Below are 20,948 nucleotides of genomic sequence, written 5' to 3' on the forward strand. Positions count from 1 at the left end.
GAGTGGTAGGAAAAGCAGAGGAGGTCGGCAAGGTAGCAGGGGGTGGGGTAGGCTTCCCTGAAGAGGTGGGTTTTCAGGGTGCGCCTAAAGGAGAGGAGAGTAGGTGATAATCTGATGGGTTGGGTCAGGGAGTTCCAGGGGATGGTTGACACCCTGGAGAAGTCCTGGAGGCGGGCATGGGAGGAGGAGACCAGGGAACTAGAGAGAAGGAGGTCTTGTGAGGAGCGGAGTGTGCGTGCTGGGCGGTACTTGGATATTAGGTCGGTGATGTAGTTCGGGGCAGTATGGTAGACGGCTTTGTACGTCAGTGTTAGGATTTTGAATTTTATCCGTTGCACAATTGGAAGCCAGTGGAGGCATTAAATAACAGCAGAAGTCTAAAAAGGCATGGCCTTCTTTCTCCACTGACTCCACCCACTAATTCATCCACTTCTTATTAGATTGCCATTCTTTTCAAAATTAGATTGAACTCATGATGTCCAGATAACTCCCCACCTAATATGCCATGTGCTCCCTCTTTTAACCCTGTTAACATAGAGAAGGATGCTAAACTTGTTTTCTAATGCCAAGCTAAAAACCTGACCCTATTCCCTCAAAACCAACGATGTTGCCCTCATTCTTTTTTCTACACTCTCTAACTCACAACTTAAATCTCTTCCTCTCTACTGGTTCCTTCTCCAACCTTCTAAAACATGCACCCCCATACCTAAAAAAGCCCTTGTTGGACCCACTGATCTACAGAAACTAGACGCATCTCCTTGCTCCCATTTCACCAATAACAACCTTCTTGATCCCTTTAAGTCTGGATTTCTGATGCAACACTTCACAGAAACTGACCTCTGAACTAAGTATCATCTACTGAAAACAATGGCCATTACTTTGTGCTATTACTTTTAAGCCAGCCATAGATGATGTCACTTTCTTTCCTTCAGCCATGGGTAATAGAAAACAAAACTGCTCAATTTCCCCATGAATACAGTTAGTGTTGATAGGGGAATCCCTCCCGCAAAGCTATTGTGTTCTTCCAACGGGGTGCTGTCCATGCCGGGAGAAAACAGTGATTATTGCTAGTGTCTAATGCCACTGGCAATAATCGCATGTAAAAATCCAACATGATGGTTGTACCCAAGCCGATCGATGGATGGACTTGGGTACAATCAACCTGCCCACAGATGGTTCGAATCTCGGCCAGTCCCTACTGAAGATTCAAACCATCTAAGGTTGGCTTTAAACCTCTCTGCTGTCTTTGCTGAGCACTCATTGATCCTCAAAAAACTTTGCTTCCTTGGCCTCCTTGACTTGCTTCTTTGCTGGTTTTCGGTATCTCAAAGTTCCTTCACTGTCACTTACAACTCTAGCTTCTCCACTTCCTTGTTTAGTAGAGGTCCATCAAGGTTCCATCTTCAGACCTTACCTATTCTATAATTAGAACTCCTTCCTGAGTTACTTCCTATTATGAAACTACATGTTGCTTCATACACTATGGGGAACACTAACTCCTTGGCAGTGAGTGCACACAAATATGCCGCATCTAGGCAGCTCGGCTTTGGCACTGAGGGGCCGCATATTTGCATACCCAATGCAAACAGATGTGCCAAAAGTGTGCGCTCTGCGTGCTCCCAGCACATTTACCAGCACCCCACGGAAACGTCCCGATCACTGCTTGCAGTTGGGAGTTTTCTGATCACGTGACTGCCATGACAGACAATCACGGTGCTCACATGACCCTAAACTCCACCCGCCTCCTGTCATCACAAACCTCTTAAAGGGCCAGGAGGTGCTGGTGCCAAGGGATTAATAAAACAGCGAATGTAACCTTCACCAAACAATTAATTGCAGGTGAATCTTTCTGGTATATGTGGTTTAAATAACATTGTTTGATTTACTTGCAGTGAATATTTGGTGGAAGTCACATTTACTATTTTATAACCGGACTCCTGTGTCTATTGGTAGGAGTGCCGCAATTTGCTCTTGACTTCTCTAAGCACAAATCAGACCACATTAGAGGAAGAAAGTATAAGCAGCAAATACATTAGGACAGATTGCATTTTGGTGCAGCCTGTTGTGAAGCGCTGTAGTGCAGTTCAACACGATGTAGTTCATGATGAATGCAGAGAAGTTTACAATGAAGGAAAAAGACTAAAAACAGATTTCAGTGCAGCACAATACAATGTGAAAACGCATGAGCTATGGGGTAAACAAACCCTGAAAGGTAGTTCTGACATTTCCTCTCAGTACCTCTGTATAAAAGCCCTTAGGACTGGGTTTAGAATTTTTGTTTTTGATTTTTGTGCTCAAATTGTTTAATTTAAAAAAAAATCCACTGTTGTTCTATTGAAGTTTACCCTGTATCTCTAAATGTAGTGCAACAAATGGCCAGTAGAGGGAGTGTGGGTGCTTTCAAATTGTAGGAAGGATTCAGTCTGTAAAAAAACCTGGAGTGAAAATGAAATATGCAAGCTTTGTTTTTATAATTTCTTGAAAAAGGGTTTGTATTTTTTATTTTGCTATTTAGTTTGTTATTTGTTTTTTTATTAAGTTTCTTTTTTTTTTGCTTATGTAAGTAGAAACAGATTGGCTATATTAAAAAATACCTGTTTGTGTGAATAAGTATACAGAACAAATCTTATGCCATAACTGTGTGTAAAATATAAACTGAAAATATAAATATCAAAGTGGTTTCAAAATAAATTATTACAAAAATCTACAGCCAGAGCTGGAACTTTTTAAAATACCTGTTATACCAAGAAAAAAAAATACATATATGAAAAGGTTCTCAGTGAAATCAGAATTCAGAATTAAAAATGAGAAATTAGAATTTTGTATTGATGGAATGATTGGTCAGATTGGTCACCTTGCTCCTTAACCTGCTCTTTATTGCTGAAACAAGTGACTTGTAGCCCTGTAATGCACTGCTGGTCTGATGCCAGGAAGGTTATCATCCACTGAAGCATGACAGCTTTGGCACCATTATATGTAAGATAATTATACAAAAAACTGAGAGAATAAAATGACTGTTCGCCTACATTAGCTAAAGACACTGCGTATCGATTTTTCATTATAGTCAAGCAGAAATGGAAACTTTCTCCCCCATCCCCTATCATAATGAAGGAAATTTAAATTAGACAACCAAAGCGGAAAGTGTCTGATGTGCATATAAAAAAAAAAAAGAGAGAGATCCAAGTAACGACGCTCTTCATCAGATTTGTGCTCCAATTTGCAAACAAATTCAGTTGATCGATAGCAGCATCAGAGTCACCCACAGAGGTTAACGAAATACATTGTCTTTTAATTATGGCCCTTTTATTCAGACAAAACTGCCTTCATTATAAGTTTGAGATCAGATGCAAGATTAAAACCTAATGGGAAAAAGACAAGCAGGATTACTTAATAATATCGTACCAACAGTGAGTGTGGACAGTAACCCAAAGCAACCAATTAGAACACTTTGCTTTCTTGAGTTGCATTTTATCAGTCTAGGGATTGATGATTTCTGGCTGGTTGCCATGGATTAAATCATAGCTTTTTAATGCACTATTATAGATGTAAACTCATGGGGCATTGGCCAAAAACTTAACTGGACCTTCTTATATGTTCTTAAAAAAAAGACTGTCAAGTATAACCTTTAAAGTAGTCCTAAACCCTCATTGTCTTTCAAAGGCAAATATCATACAGTATGGGTTTTTATTTATTTTACAGAAAGAAGAAAAAAATGCATAACAATGCAAGGTAAATAATAATATAGTATGATACAAAAATGGTGTCTGCTAGTGAACAATGAGATTAGGTCAATTGGGACCTCACAACAGACAGTCTAATACAATGCAAATCGGAACTGCTCCATTGTAATGTACTAGGACGTGTACAGTGGGTAGTAGAAAAGAAGAAACATGAGAAGTAATCAATCATACAGTATTTGTAGGATTCGGTAGTCAACAGATCTCCATCAGGGAGAGTCCCTAGGGTGCCACAGAGACCCTCATTGACTTTTAGGTTAGCACCCTAAACACAATAAAATAAGCACCCCCAGTAAACTATTTGTCCAGAAGTTTAGAAATTTCAATGCTGCTGTCTGTTGCTCTCTCAGAACTGCTTCCCTGAACTTCCGTTCTTCACAGGAAAGGGTTAGAAGTGGATAGTGCAGTCTCCAGTCAGTCTCTATGCTTGAAGAAAGTGTGGGGAAGCAGGGAAGTCCCTTTCCATCCTAGGCTATGGAGTGTTGTGTTTCTATTGATGCGCACTATGTAGTCCCTGCATGCAAGGGAGGCTCCATGGGAAACTGCAAGAGAAAGGATCCACCCTGAAACGTGTGGTAGTGATCAGAGGGATTAGAACGTTTGTCAGCTTTTATTGCTGTCTGTGCTTCTGTTAGAGAGATTCACCCTCTCTATTTGTCCTGGTTACCAGTATCATTGAAAGTGAAAGTAGAAGAAAATCTCAGATTTTGGGTCTCCCCAGAAAAGTAAGAGGGGGGGGGAATCTTCCAATGGGGACACTAGTTCTGGTGACCTGGGAGTCCAGTAGAATTCCCTTCATTTGCAGGGATTTCCTCTCACTTCTTGTTTGGTTATGGCACAGGAAGTGAAGAGAAATCTCCCCAATGGGACGCAGATGCTGAAAAAAAATCAGACGGGGGTTATAATCCTCCCTAGGTCTATCCAAAATGAAAAAAACATTTTACCTATAGTTCTACTTTAAATGGTGAAGAAGCTGCATAACTCATAAGCAATTAAATCAGCTGCTAATAACCGAGTGCCGGTTCACATATATGCAGATTTAATGCAGCTTGAACCACATCCAATCTGCATGACATGTGAAATAACATGGCTTCCTATGGTGCCTGTTCACATATGTCTGGGGCACTGGCCGTGCGGATTCAGTGCTGTTTGAAAAAGAGTCCTTTACGATTCCTGAGCAGCATGGTCCAGTTCAGGTGCGAATTACAGGCTATTGACTTTTATGGAACCCATTTCTAAACTGCATATGTGTGAACAGCATAAAATCCAGACCTAATCCTGTCCTGAACCTGACATAAACCTGATATGAACTGGTGAACAACTTCTGTATCAATTAGCTGTGAAACCTGAGCTTCAGTCCGCACCGCACATGTGTGAAATAGCTCTGAGGGTTTGACATCACTTCAGAAGATGTTTTTTTTTACAGCTTGGTGAAATTCCGCATATTTTATAGTTTGTTGATTTTTTAGCAGATACCATATTTAGAATAGGTAGTATAAAGTAAAAATCACAGAGGTTAAATAAATATGGAACAGTCGTAGTTAGGCTAAGGGTCCAGAACAATTTGGTTGCTTTGCACATCTCAGCACACTATAAAATATGAACTAAAAAAAGTTGGTTTCCACAGGTGGCAACAAAAAATAGATCCTGCAATGTAATTAAATAAATACTATGGAGTAAATTTACTAAAACTGGAGGGTGCAAAATCTGGTGCCGCCACGCATGGTAGCCAATCAGCTTCTAACCTCAGCTTGTTCAATTAAGCTTTGACAATAAAACCTGGAAGCTGATTGGTTTCTATGCTGAGCTGCACCAGACTTTGCATGCTTCAGTCTTAGTAAATTTCCCCCTATGTATTTTGAATGAGAGGAAAGGCCAAACGTGGATGCGTTGGCCGTAGCAACCAATGAGGCTTTACCACTGATTACCATCAATAACAAAAATAAAGACTGGTTGCTCTGGCAACAGCTGCGCTGCCTCTGCTTCAGTTTCATAAATCAGCCCCATTATCTAGATTTGCAGTCTGACCAGAATTCCACTATACTGTAAAGGGTTAAACCTAAATATATTGGTAAAAAGCAGATTCAGTATTTTGGTTTTGAAAATGTGCTTAAAATTCGGCACAGATTTTGTATGAAGGTAACACCTAGTACGGAGACTCTACGCAGTCTGTAGTAACCCATAGAAACCATTCACTTTTAATGTTTTCATGCAGTACAGAAAGAAAAAGGTTTTCATCTGGCTCGTTGTCACAAATCGTTTTTTGCTCATTCTTATATCCTCAATTTAATCCACAAGGCAATAACAATGGTATAAACTGATATATATATATATATATATTTACATATTGCCAGACATGCTAGAGAATCCATAAGACTAAAATGAAATCACTATGACTTTTAGCAAATTGTTAGATTGTTCAGCTTTCCTAGAAAGAGTGCAGCCGTAGAAAAAAAAAAAGGAAAGAAAAAGAAGAAAATTGCAGCTTTTCTATTTGCATGATGTTAACAGTGAATATGCCTTGTTCTTCCTGGGTCTGATGAGTTGAAGAATATCAGCTCTGCTGCTTGACTAATGATGGCTCCATAATTACTGTATAGACAATGCACTCAACAAAAACAATCCATGTCTGCTTCAGAAGGTCTTATCACTACAAGATATTACATAAAATTGTCATAATCATCCAGAGCTTTTACTTACACTGGAAGAAGATAACATCTTAAATATATACACTATGTTAAAATACTGGGCTGAAACCTTTTAAATGGGTGTCTACTACAGAGATTCCATTAAAGCAAGGCTTGTCTCTTCTGCCTCTTTTAGTTGTGGTGTGAACAATACATACCAAACGTCTGCTGATGTGCTTGTGCAGAACAATCAGAATACCTCTGACCTTGTGTTCTACTGCTATAGGGAGGGATATGAACCACAAGTCCCAGACGGTGAAACACCTTTATCTGGAGTGCCACAGGTTGGTTAGAGATTCGATGCTTAGACTTTTTATAAATAACTCAGTTATCATTGTAAATATAAAACGCAAGTTTTCTATATTATGTTTGGGATAACCCAATTAAAGTAATTATGTAATACAATAAAATAATATTGATTTTGAAATATTGCCTAAATATTGATTGCCAACTGTGATATGTCTTTAAAAAGCTGTCATCAAAATGATCTATATAGCTATCTCTGTACTCTCATCTATCTGTCTATCTATCTTATCTATCTATCTATCTATCTATCTATCTATCTATCTATATATCTACTGTACTCTTCTCTATCTATCTATCTATCTATCTATCTATCTACTGTACTCTCATCTATCTATCTACTGTACTCTTCTCATCTATCTATCTATCTATCTATCTATCTATCTACTGTACTCTTCTCATCTATCTATCTATCTATCTATCTATCTATCTATCTACTGTACTCTTCTCATCTATCTATCTATCTATCTATCTATTTACTGTACTCTCATCTATCTACTGTACTCTTTCCTATCTATCTATCTATCTATCTACTGTACTCTCATCTATCTATTTATTTACTGTACTCTCATCTATCTACTGTACTCTTATCTATCTATCTATCTATCTATCTATCTATCTATCTATGTACTGAACTCTCATCTATATATCTTTCTATCTATCTATCTATCTATCTATCTATCTATGTACTGAACTCTCATCTATCTATCTATCTATCTATCTATCTATCTATCTATCTATTTACTGTACTCTCATCTATCTATCGACTGTACTCTTATATATCTATCAATCTATCTATGTACTGTACTCTCATCTATCTGTCTATCTATGTACTGTACTCTCATCTATCTGTCTATCTATCTATGTACTGTACTCTTATCTATCTATCTATCTATCTATCTATCTATCTATCTATGTACTGTACTCTCATCTATCTGTCTATCTATCTATCTATCTATCTATCTATTTACTGTACTCTCATCTATCTATCTATCTATCTATCTATCTATCTATATACTGTACTCTTATCTATCTATCTATCTATCTATCTATATATCTATCTACTGTACTCTCATCTATCTATCTATCTATCTATCTATCTATCTATTTACTGTACTCTCATCTATCTATCTATCTATCTATCTATCTATCTATGTATGTACTGTACTCTTATCTATCTATCTATCTATCTATCTACTGTACTCTCATCTATCTATCTATCTATCTATCTATCTATCTATCGGTATGTCCATCAATCTATTGTTAACTATCAATTTATTTATTTACTGTACTCTCCCATTGTCATCTATTTTCATCTCATATCATATCATTCCTTTCCACAGGGCCCCTGTGTCCTTGCCCAAACTCAAAAAACCCTATCAAAAAGGTACCAGGGGCATCTCATGGGGCCCCCTACTGTCCCCGGGCCCTCGGGCAGTGCCTGAGTTTCCAAATAGTCAGTCCACCCCTCTATCTATCTATCTATCAATTCTCTATCTATCTATCCTCTATCTATCTATCTATCTATCTATCTATCATCTATCCTCTATCTATCTATCTATCTATCTATCTATCTATCTATCATCTATCCTCTATCTATCTATCTATCATCTATCCTCTATCTATCTATCTATCTATCTATCTATCTATCTATCTATCTATCTATCTATCTATCTATCTATCTATCTATCTATCTATCTATCTATCTATCTATCTATCTATCTATCTATCATCTATCTATTCTCTCTCCCCCTCTCATCTATCTATCCATCCATCCCACTATCTCTCTCTCTCTCTGGGATGTGTATGAGTACACCGGTGTGAAGGCTGGGATGGCTCCATGGGTCCAGAGCACGTCGTTTCCATACAGTAAGTAGCAGGCAGTGTGTCAGTGTGGACAGCTGTGTACTGCACAGGAGAAGCCCTGCAGGTTACATGATGAAAGCATGGAGCTGCTGAGTATCCTCGGGCTTCTAAAGGGTTAATCTATAGTGCCAGAGGCTGCACTTCCCCGGCTACATTGTGCTTCTTTCAGTAGTGCCTGTTAAGCATCCAGATTTCAATGTAATTCAATTAGTCCAGCTTTAGGGAAGGTGGGGAGGTTTTTTTTCTGTTTCTCCTTCTCTTGGTTAGTAAGCACCGCCTGTTTCTCATGTTGCACACCAATCCTGTTGCAGAGAGGAAAAATGAGCGAGCTAGACTATGGAAATGTCTAAGCAAACAGCAGCCCTTGCCTTGAGTGGCTGCTCTGGGCTCTGACAGTCCCCCTCCTCCTTGTGCCTAGTAAAGTGCATGAGATCTCACATGATCACCCGGCGGCTGTGTGTGCTTCTCATGAATACATCATCTGCAAGATTAGTGGTCGTACCTGGGCGCCCGCTGTGGGTGTCAGCACCCACCTTTCTCCTATAGATCTCTATATGCACACAGTACCTCTGCCTGGAATCTGTCTCCACAGCAAGGACTGCACAGATTGAAATGCTCTCACAGTGTGTCTGCTCCATGCAAGATCTATAGGCTTCAAATCCTTGGCTTAACAAGGGGTGGGACTTTTTTTTGTGGGGGATTTTACTTCATCCTACAATTTTTTTTTTACCTCCCCCCTTTCCTCCCTGTCTGACATTTAACCCTTCATCCATTGCGGTACCCCTTTTATTTTCCGGTTGCTGATGTGTAATAAGTTTTTTTTTCTCCTTTTTGCTTTTCTCTCTTCCTTCCCAAGCATGGGAGCAGCTGCAGTAGCTGTGAAGCCGGTATAGACGTCTGCTTTTCATGTGTGTGATGTTGGATATTGTGGCTCATTTTATTTATTTCAAACTGCTTCCTGCTCTTACAAGTTGATCTCCTGGGGACTGGACAGCTTTGCGGAAAAAAAAAAAAAAAGTAAGCGAGTGACTTTTTTTCCCCCTCCTGTTGATGCCTATGGCAATATCTGGACCTCATCTTTATGTATGTGGCCGTTTTATGCAGAAGACTTGGATGCATTTCCAGGAGTTTGCTGTTTTTGTTGTGGTTTTTTTTGCCCCCATATAAAACAATTTAATTTGCATCCTGTGCATTGAGTTTGGATGTAAGACATCACACGGCTCAGAGGATTGTTCGATTTTTCTTCTTACTTCTAGTGCATCACCCAGCTCACAAGGAAGGACAAGGACAGAGGCGGGGTGCGAGGATACATAAAGTACCCCCAAACACTCAGGCAGTTCAGACAGACTCAAGCTCTTCTACTTTACAACACTATCTCTGGAGACAACAACTGTAGGACTATTGCTTCTCTTGGAGAGGTTTGATCTGATACTCAACGTCCAACAAGTTGAGTGTCAGCAAGACAATTTTTATTTGAAAAGCTTGACATTGGGCAAACCCTCCAACCGGCAGCAAGTGCCACAAACACAACTGCCTGAATGCAGAGTAACTTTGTACAGAACAAGAAGTGGTGTATATATATACCCTGGAGTGCACAGGATTGCAGCCCTCCCTATGACACACTCAATCTACTAGCACCATTGCTTTAGTGTGGAAGTAAAGGTTGGCATCTGGACGGTAGTGCCTGAGGTTCCCCCCTGGGAATGTGTCCCTTGTTTCCCTGCCATGCTCTGTGTGCAGGGAGCACAGTGTGAATGTACACCGCCCTGTTAGTCCTGCTCTCAGCAGCAGTCACAACAGCCTTACGGCCTCCAGCACCTCCCTGAGCCAGGCTATCCTTCCTTCTGCAGCAGCAGTGTCCCTGACACATTCACACACCTTTTCCTACTAACTCTAAGAAACAGCAAAAGCCCCATTACTGCACAATCGCTGCCTTTTGCTGCCGCACGCTTGTGCCCCTCTATTTGTTTCTTTTCGCACCCCTCTGTGTTTTTTTTTTTTGGCCGGGAGTGATGTTGCACGTGGAGATGTTGACGCTTCTCTCTCTGCTACTCTGGATGTGTGTTTGCAGCCAGGATCCTGGCTCCAAGGTGGTTGCTGATCGCTATGCGGTGTACTGGAACAGCACCAACCCCAGGTAAGGAGGAGGGAGGGGAGGTTAACAACTGACATACCGCTTTGTACTAAACACACGCTGGCCAGAGCTGGCCGCAGCAGCATGTATGCTGGAATGATCTAAGGCTTGGTTCACACTGGACGCCATTTAAAACCACCGCGTTTCTGAAGATTTCCCAACGATTTCTTGCGTTTTCCATTGCGTTTTGCAGTGCGATTTCTATTGTAGTCTATATGTGAAATTGCAGCAAACTGCAGAAAAAGTAATACAACTATGTTTGAAATTGCACTGCAGCAAATCGCGTATGTTAAGACATTCACATTCATTAGATCCGATTTCAGGTACGATTTCAATTCCCAAATCGCACCTGAAATTGCGCCGGTGTGAACCAGGGCTAAGTGCTAAAGCCATGCTAAAGCCAGGAAAGAAAAATTCATTTTGGCTGTTCATGGAGTAAGAGCGTCTCACTCAAGAAGTAATATATAAGTGCATATTCTGCAACTGGCCTTTTTTACTATTTCACTGTGGTTGTAGACCGTATGTCCCAAGGCTAACAATGCTGGCAACACAAATTGAAACGAAGGCATTCCTCTTACGTATTCGTCAACTGTTTTCTTTTGCTGTTGTACTGTGATTGCAGAGTGTAGATCTTAAGACTAGAACTGCTGGTAACACAAATCTATAGTAAGGCATGCAGGAATATTGGACTTTCTGCAGTATAAAGAGGCAGTATCCTTTCCTACAATCAGAAAGGAACTAAGCATCATCAATGACTCACTAGGCGTCACGCTGGATATGTTCTTGGTGTACTGAGCATTCCGTTATGTCTACCTACACCATTTTTGCTATCAACACTTCTTTCACTGCTATCATCTTCAATTCATTTTGCACAACCGGGCTGAGTAGAATCAGACATCAGCAGGCAGTTTTTTTTTTGTTCTCAGAGCATTCAACATGTGCTAATAAAACTTATTTCTGCTTAATAGCTCTGTCATGTCCATTGCCTATGATGGCCATGCAGTGTTTAAATTTTACTAGTGATATGACCGACTCGAGCATGACTAGCAATAATGGGTCAGCTTAGGCCAAATGTGAGCATCCGGAAGCTGTCATGTCACTTGAAAAATGTCCCAGCCTGCTGGAAGATTTCTGTACTAGCGTTATCAGTCGCTTGGTCCCATCACTGCCTGTGTGTAAATTATAAAAAGCAACAGGGAGGATTAAAACCTGCATACTCTATGGTAGTCGTTAAAAGATCTGCCTATGTATGGCAAACACCAGTTTATTTCTTGTAAACGTTCCTATGTTACAGTTTTATCTCTGTATTCAGCAAAAAAAGTAGCATAAAGCATGGTGATTATAAATTTACAAGAGTAATAAATGTGATCTCATCAACTGGTCATAACAATTTAGAAAAGAAAGAAAAAAGGTTGAAGTAGCCACAATCTGTTTTTTTCCCCCATTTTACTTGTCTTGTTTTATTTCTGAAGAGTTCCCCATTGATGGTTAGGCAATATCAGCAGCCTTAATTGAACAAACAAACCGTATTGATCTGTCAAACTCCACTAATGTTTCAATTCCTTTTGGAATCTACTCCCCCATGTAAGGCAGTACATTTCTTTGAAACATAATGAAGCTTTGAGCCAAAATATCTCAGTCATCTGCTTAGTTACTAATTAACTCTACATAAACATGTGTTTTCTTTCTAGTTGTAGGAAGGACTCCGTAAAACTGTTTTGCAGGGCATTGCAGATGCTTTAGTTAAAGATGATTAGAACATAGAAATATGAGAATAGGACTCAACTCAAAACTCCTACAAATTACAACGGAAATAATGCCCACCAATGTGATTAAAGTGTGCGCGTGTGTTTTGGTTAAGTGCAAGACACTAGAAGACAGACTTGAATAAAACTTTTATGGAGAGAGCCCAGCAATAACTTGTTGAGTTATGGGGACTGGTGTTAGAGGCAGCTTTTTTTATTGTTTGGTGTTTTTTTTTTCCTTTAACTGCTTGGCTACGCTATCATAAAATTACATTCCTTTTTTTTTTCAAAATGTTGACCATATGTTCAGGAAAGTCACCTGGGTTCTATATTTTTATTTTCTGAAAACAGATGTGTTCCAAATCATTTGTTACCTTTCCCGTTAGGCTGAGGACATCTTATCACAGGTTATCTGCTTCTTGTGCCTGTGATACTGCTGTTTAGTTTGAGATTAGTACATTGATTTTTGTCACAGGTCATGTTTTTTAATAGATCAGAATTGCCTGCAGAAAACTCTCACAGTGAAGAAGGAGCAGTGGCATAATCTTAAAGTTAACAGTATTTACAGATGATACCAAAAATGTTTCAACAGCGGAGTAAAATTTATTTGAAAGCTAAAAATTCTTTAGACACGTTATGCCTTTGAACCAGTGTGATATTTCTTGTAGATACACCCAAGTTATAAAGGAACTGGCTGTTAATAGGTTTGGAGACAGAATACTTCAACCTTGTGTAAGAGAAGGCATCTAAACTCAAAAAGAGCATCTGGATATCATGATAACTGTTGACCAAAAAAAAAAGAAACCCTACAAAATTCAAGAAACAACAAAGCAATAAAACAACTTCCTAAGTGACCTCACACTATTTAGCACATCATAGTTTACCCTTTTTACTGTAACGCCTTTCTAAAACTGATCCAAAGTAGTGTGTACTTTACAAAGTAGAAGTTTAGATGGGGCATGTCAAGCAGGATTCTGGCAGTAAATTTAAAAGCAAGGCCAAAATGTGCTTTCATTTTTCTTGCAAAATGCCAGCCTGAATCTGGATCTTATTAAATGCCTTTCAGAGTTCATTAATTGCACTGTAAAACATGCAAACAACTGATAAGAACATTTCTTTTGTTCTGGAACGTCAAGATACAAAGTAACGAGTGTAGTGGCTTTAGCTTTTGTAGATGGAGCCCCCTGTAATAAAACAGGAGTGCTAGTGAAAGTCTGAATTGGAAAGCACCAGTAAGACTGCCAGGGTTTATGTGATATATAGGTAAGCTTAACTTTTTAAGAACACTGATGCTTTCCCCTACTTCCCACAGGCAACTATACCAAAAACCTGCATCCATGTAAAATACTACTTTATTTAAATGACTAACTGTCCGCTCTTGGTATTGCAAGTTATTTTCTTGGAAATATAATCCTGAAATATATGCCCCTTAGTTTAACGTACAGTAACTTTTGGCAGCTATTATAAGTTATATTAACAACCTGATGCATTCTCTAAGTAGATTTTCAGTTCAACATCTTTCCTAGGCAGAAAATGTATGTGAGGAACCACTACTGAACTTTTTTGACTTTTTGCCAAAAAGCTGCTGGAATAATTAAAAGTGTCTGCTCCAAAATGTGTTTGCCTGGAATCCTGAAATATTGCATCCATAACAAATCATTCATTATGTCAGGCTTGTCAATTAGCAATATGCTGAAGCTGTGACATTTGTCTGCTAAGTTTGACTTCACAAAATAAAGATTATTTTTGAACCGTGCTAGCGGAAATATGATTTGGCCATTAACCTTGTAATCTATTTCTTTAGCTTAGTATACGTGCTTTTTCATTATATACTCTGGTATATACTCTGGAATAGTCGTTATGTGCTTAGCCAGTACCAGAAGTAACTTATTACAAGGGCTGAAAGCACAAAAGCAAACTATAGAGTTCCATCACAGATGCCTCAGCTACATACACCAATAACCACTTTTGTTGAATATATTCATTTTTTTTCTGATTTCTTAGTTTTTGCTTAGAATGCCATGTCATTTGTTTTGTTTTTCTTTTTTGCTAAAAGATATAAAAATGTATATACATATGTGACCAAGGTGAATTGATTCACAACCAATCATAGAATGGTTCATCATAATCAAGAGTGTCTTGCCCAATGGATATGATATTGCTTCATAAATGTAGATTGTTGTCTTAGTATATGTATTAATAGGCAGGTTAATGTCCTAATGGCTGTAATGTGTTTACGTACATGTAGATGGCCATTCTGATTAGAAGTGATAACAACTGCAGTCAGATGGTGGCAAGAGAAGTTTGACTATAGTACTCTTTGCATGGCTGGCTATTGAAATAGCTTTGTTTCAGCTAAATTCGTCTAAGTCTGTCTCTCGATACTGCAGAACCAGGTTTATACTTGCTCTGGGCTTGTTTTCAAGATTTGGAAATCTTTGGAGGGCAGCAAGTTAAAATAAATAGTCACATTCTTGAAACATTGGTTCCTGCTTCCAATTTCCAGAGGGGTTTTTGATTTGGCAATTTCAATTTGAGGGACAAAGAGACCTCCAGCCCAATAAATTTTTCATGATTAAAAGTGTAGCAAGAGTGTTTTCAGTAGTTCATTACATGCAGCTTGCTGGCTTTAATAGTGTTACTCTAGCCTGTTATAGCTTTGAAAGAATACCTTGGTTATTTCAAATGGGTTCCTGCAAGAGACTGTATTTTCCCCTTGTGGATCTCATGCAATCAACAGTAGTTTTACAGACCTCATCCTTTGAATGAAGGGCACCTAGTTAAGGGTAAATTACCCTCCTGTAATTCTTCCTATTTAATCTTTTGCAAATGCCCATAATGAAAGCACTACATTCCACCCACTGGCCCCGTTTCCTGTTGTAGAGGGACAGATAAAGATGAGCCTTTCTTTCTGTCCCCTGTTGCTATGGACCCAGCAATCGAGCCGCTCCATGCTGGGCTAACAAAATGAATGAATACAATTAGTGCTTAAGGAAAGTTGGTTTGCTCTGTTTTAAGAGTATCTATAGACCATCATGTATGCACATTCAAAAACATTGCATTCTGTTCTGTCATTTTACAGTGAAAAGTGAAAAATTCCCTCTCATGATGCTTTCAAATGATCTTATTAATTGCACAGAACCTAAAACTAGGAGTGTGCGAAAACTCTCCAGTGATTAGTCATATCTGTTTCATGGTGTTTTTATATGAAACTCTTAATTAACAGTTTAGAAGTACATCATTTTTAATGAGCATGCATATATGTAAGGTGATATGAAGAGCTCAAGTTATAACATTTTTGAAAGATGTATAAAACTCGGCCACCACGTTTAATTATGGCAATAAATAGGCTGTGCCCATTTGCCAATATGTGACTTTGTCCTATGTTCGGCACTCCTTGCCCCGGATATATGTAAATCCTGCCTAAGGCAGCAGTCTTACGTTATGGTAGTATAACTGTAGTAGAAATGGAAAGACACTAAAAGTTAATGGGCAAAATTCTACATCTAAGAGGAAGTAAGGAGATGAATTCTCTCATTGTGTGTTTGGCGAAGTACACTTTGTTTAATTAAGTAGAGTTTTAGGGTGATTCGAGCGATGAAGGTGAAACTGTCTTTTATAATTTTTTTTTTTCGTTAAATACTTTAAGACTCATTGGATGAAGGCTCTTCTTTGTGGTTCAAGTAACAGCTAATATTGTAGTTATAAAGGATAACTGGACTTTACAACCCTTTTTCATAAATACCATTTAATAAATAATAAGGTCAGCCAGTGCTGAGTTGAACTACCTATTCAACATTTAATTTGGTAAAGTATTCTCAGTATGGATATATTTTCTGTTTTTATAACCTGTAATTTGATTCACTTGTGTACTTCCATAGTTATTATTCATTTATACACATTTATGTAAATACATTTCTTGTAGACATGTAGGAGTTTTGTCAAGCATAGTTTCTTTCTCAAGGTCTTTATGAACCTTTCCCTTCTAGTATTTCATCTCATTTGTATACAAATGGCTACTTACTTTTAATTTATAGCGTAGGCTTACTGTAGTTAGTTGTCTCTGCAGGGTCTCATAAGAAGGTAGCACTTACACAAACTTCTTTCTAGTTGTGTCAAGTTAAACAGATTTTAAGGTGAAGTCATGTAGAAGGATACGTTAGGGAAAGCTTTTGTGTGATGCACTTTGTCGAATCACAAAATGGCTTCTCACAGCTTCTTCAAAAATGGCTGCTGGTTACCTCAGTTGCTCCAGTGAATGAACACAAAAGCCTCGCAGAGCATGACACTGCTAAGTATGCAGAATGGCATTTATTTCCCCAAATCGTTCTAATCTGGCCAAAGATTTACAGTTCGAGTGAACTGAACAATACTTTTTGGCATTGTAAATTTGGCGGTTCAATCCTTGTGTGTTTGCTGAAGCAGGTTTGCACGTTTTATCTAGGATCTTTTCCCCACCAATTGGTTTCATTATTGCTTTAAACAAATTTGTGCAATGCCCTGTTTCCTATTTTAGGGATTATGCTTTACGGACCGTCCTAAGAACACTGGAATGTAGATTTGTGGTATCACAAGATCTTTTTCTCCTGGATTATAGAGGGACAGCACCGAATTAAAAAAAAATGATTCGAAGAGGATTTTCTGGTCCAATAAATGTCTTCCACGGCAGGAAGAATAAATGAAATACATTTTACTTATAGGTCAGGTACAGTTACAGCTAAATATGCTATAATTGTATTGACTGAGTGGAAATATGTCTGCTCCTGCTGACAACTAACTAGCCCAGGCTGCAGGTTGTACATCCTACTCTATTGAGCTAAGGTGTTAAAACAATTTATCTTTGGGGCTTTTTAATCATGGCCAGTAAATGATGCTGATGCTTTCAATCTTGTATGTGCATATTTGTACACATTCACACAAACACGTATATGTATAGCATGTGCACTATATGGCATGTATTAATATATCATGCAATAGCACATTATAAAAGTGCATAATAAAAGTTAATGTATGTATCTTAGGTGAAATCATTACTACTATGTATAAAGTCTGTCTTTTTTTTTTTCTTCAGTTTTTCAGCACTTTACATTTTGTGGCTATGCTACATTAACACATAGAAAGGTAATTTTATCTATATACAGTATATAGTAGAAATACAAAAAACCAATTAGGCTTATTCCACATCCTTGTCTTCTATGCAGGTAGATACATAATGGAAACCAGTAATGCAGTGAGTAGATACATATATTGCACCTGATATTGGCACTTTTGCCATGACAGAAATTCTGTTGAATCTTTCAGGCAAAGAAATGAGGTGGTCTTACTTAACCATTCAAGCACAATAAAATGCACCTAGCAGATAATAATATCACCATTTACAACCAATCTGTTTATATTCATAATGTTGACACTTTTTGGCCATAAAGAAAAAAGCAAGTCATTCTTGACATTGTTCCTTCTGTCATTCATTTTATGACTGGAAAGCCAATTTGACTTTTTATTGGCTGACCGATTTTCCAGGCAGTCAGGCAGCATATAGTATGTGGCAGACTATTCTGTAAATGTCAGTATTTCCATTGGAGTGAGCGTGCCTCCCATGAACAAGAAAGCTATGTTTTATTAGAAGAGACCTGGCTGGATTGCTGATGGGATTGGAGAAGGCTGTTTATCTACCTACTCATGGCTATAGCTCTTCAAAACCTTGCCAGAATACAAACTGCTTTGTCTAGAGCTCAGTATAAAACTTGTGGTTGTTTGCTGCAGAACAATGGAAGCAGAAGCCCCTGTATGCTGGGACTTGTAGTTCTATGACTGCTGTGGAGGTGCTAGATTTTATTATTAACAACCTGATTTAATTAACAAACATGGACATACAGTAGATAGATAGATAGATAGATAGATAGATAGATAGATAGATAGATAGATAGATAGATAGATAGAAACCCTCATAAACCATCATCCGTTTCAAAAATGCTATAAGGGAGTAAAAGGTTGTCTGATATAATCTCTACTTTTTCAAGGAGCTGTAAGTGTCAGTTTGCTGTTGTTTGGAGCCTTCCTCCCAATTTCCAGTAGAATTCAGTAAAATCAAGGTCCTGTCCAAAAATGTTGAGACATCAAATATTCACCTTGGAACCCATTTGGGGCCCAAGTTAAATACTGCTTCCATCAAGAAATTGAAACCTACACCATCATAAACTGGTTGGGTACTTACTGTGTCTTATAGTTCCAACACACCCATAGGTAGCTAAATACTTTATTTCATATAATAGATGCATTCTCATTTCTTTTGTGTAAAAAATGTCCTCTACAAAAGGATAATGAAGTAGTTTACATTCAGGGTAAATTAAAAAAAAATATTCTGAGGGTAGGATTGCAAAAGAGCCAGAAAGAGAGTTTCTTTTTGTAAAATGCAGTATGGCTTATTTTTAGTTATGGTGCACCAAAGCATGGAACATTCCACTATCCCAAGTCCCAAAAAACTATATTGATATTCCAGTGTATATCAGTATCAAAAAATATAGATTATTACAAAGAAGCTCTACTAAGCAGTCGTCCTTATAATATTAATAACAATACAAATAATTTTAATAATGATTAGAAAGAAGCCATTCACACCGTACAAATACTGATATGCAGACTGTGGCAGGTTTGCTCACTGTTTGTATGTACCAAGGTTGGTTGGTTTCACGGTGTGAAAGCGAGATCTTCTAACCAGTGTGCCATGGGTATTAACTGCTTAAGCTGAGTTGACACACAGGGAATATGCATGCTTAGAAGAGGCATATTCTCTATGTTTGGTTTCAGATTAAAAATTTTATTGGATCTGAGAATTCACAAAAGTGATTCTTCCAACTCAAGTTTGTGAATTTTCATTGAATCCTGTAGTATGTAGTAGATCACCTAACTTAGCTGAACAGATGGCCCTCAGACATGTCATTGAGTTGCAATGATAATATTTTCCTGTTTAATTGTGTGGACAGAAAATGTATCAAAAATCTTCCTTTGTCTGCTCATGTTGCTCTGTGCTCTGGAGGCTTCTATTTCCAACTGTCCTGTAAGTTATTAGTGTCTGTCAAACCCATAATTGCCGCTAGTTCCTTGCTCTCTCTTCGAAAAATACAGCAAGCAGAGAGAGTAAATGAAAGGCATTTTTTTTGTTGCACAAGGGCTGCACATTGCAGCGCTTAGGCTTAGTTTTATTAATTGTTATTAGACTATACATTATTTTGTGTCTTATTGCATAGAAACAACCAAATAAAGGCATTTAATTCGCACTTTGCCTGAATGTTTAATTATTATTTTTAAATTATTATACGGTAATTACAGTGTTTATTCATGTACAAAAAAAAACTTGAATACTTGTGTTTAGTATTTATATGTTGCACAGCTTGACGCAGTGAGTGTAAAAAAATAAAAATAATATAGTCAACTTACTAAAGGAGTCATTTGCTGCGTAGCTTGTGTTCATTTCAAGTACCCAAGGAGTTTGTCAAGAAATTTCTATTTTCATGCCCCTCACATTAACTGGATATCTGAAATGAATCTAGGATAGTCTGGTTTCGTAAAAAAGGCTTCAGAATTGCCAATGGTAATGGGAGGCTTACAATCAGAAGGACATTTTTTTTTTCTTACTAGCTTTATATTTGTATTTTTATATGCTAGATTTTTCTCTTTAGTTGGATACTCTAGTATATACCAAATAAATATTGTATAATATGTCAAGGAAATATATTAAACATAGTTCATTAGATTTACTTTTTTCTAACCTGTTTTTCATATAAATCTTTTGGTGTACTTTTTAATCTTACTTGCTAATATGAAATAAGTTTTTTCTTGAAAACTACTTTTGTAGTATACAGGCACAGCTAATTGTTTTCAGCCTTTACAGTACATCAGTACAATCCCATCTGCTTATAATTGAGAGGATACAAATTATGGCACATATCAAAGACATCTGGACAGAGATATGTTTTTTTTAAGGATATGTGATCTATATACATATTTGTACAATTTCCTATTTGTTTTATTGTAAAGCTTGGATGCTAATTAAAACATTGCATATTGATATGGGTCATGGTTAATAGCAATACTTTTCTTTCTTTCTTTGTTTCTTTCTTTGTTTCTTTCTTTCTTTCTTTCTTTCTTTCTTTCTTTCTTTCTTTCTCTTATATTAAAACAACACCGGCATAAATGTGGAGGTAAATCTAATAACACTGTTCAATAGATTGTTATGACCAGATATACTGTAATCATGAACCACAGAACATTTAGGTTTCTAGCTCACAAGGAGTTACAAAGCCTGAATTTGCTTGGGTCAACAATAACGTTCCCCTAACAAGAACTGATAAGATTTCCTGTTGCCAAACATATACTTTTTCTTTGTGTTACATCTTCATTCAAATATATTATTTTGCTGTGTGCCCATATCTCACACAGAAATGCATAGATTTCATTTTAGATTGAGTAGGAGGCT

General features: G+C 37.8%; 1 protein-coding gene across 5 annotated transcripts in view; it reads left to right on the plus strand.

Annotated features, from left to right (window-relative positions):
* The first annotated feature begins 6,576 nt into the window (after nt 1-6,576).
* Nucleotides 6,577-20,948, plus strand: part of EFNA5 (ephrin A5) — a 586,842-nt gene continuing 572,470 nt past the window's right edge. For 2 of the 5 annotated variants that reach the window (XM_089654421.1, XM_089654424.1), the window contains exon 1: nt 8,935-10,730. In XM_089654421.1, coding sequence (XP_089510547.1) covers nt 10,606-10,730 — 125 coding nt within the window. In that variant the 5' untranslated portion in view covers nt 8,935-10,605. Of the gene's footprint in view, nt 6,709-8,934; nt 10,731-20,948 lie in introns of those variants that run through there. The other 3 variants (XM_089654422.1, XM_089654425.1, XM_089654423.1) reach the window with 3 other exon arrangements.

Source organism: Staurois parvus, unplaced genomic scaffold, assembly GCF_062004578.1.
Source record: "Staurois parvus isolate SC_StPar_1 unplaced genomic scaffold, SC_StPar_1.0 ptg000768l, whole genome shotgun sequence".
Taxonomy (NCBI): domain Eukaryota; kingdom Metazoa; phylum Chordata; class Amphibia; order Anura; family Ranidae; genus Staurois; species Staurois parvus.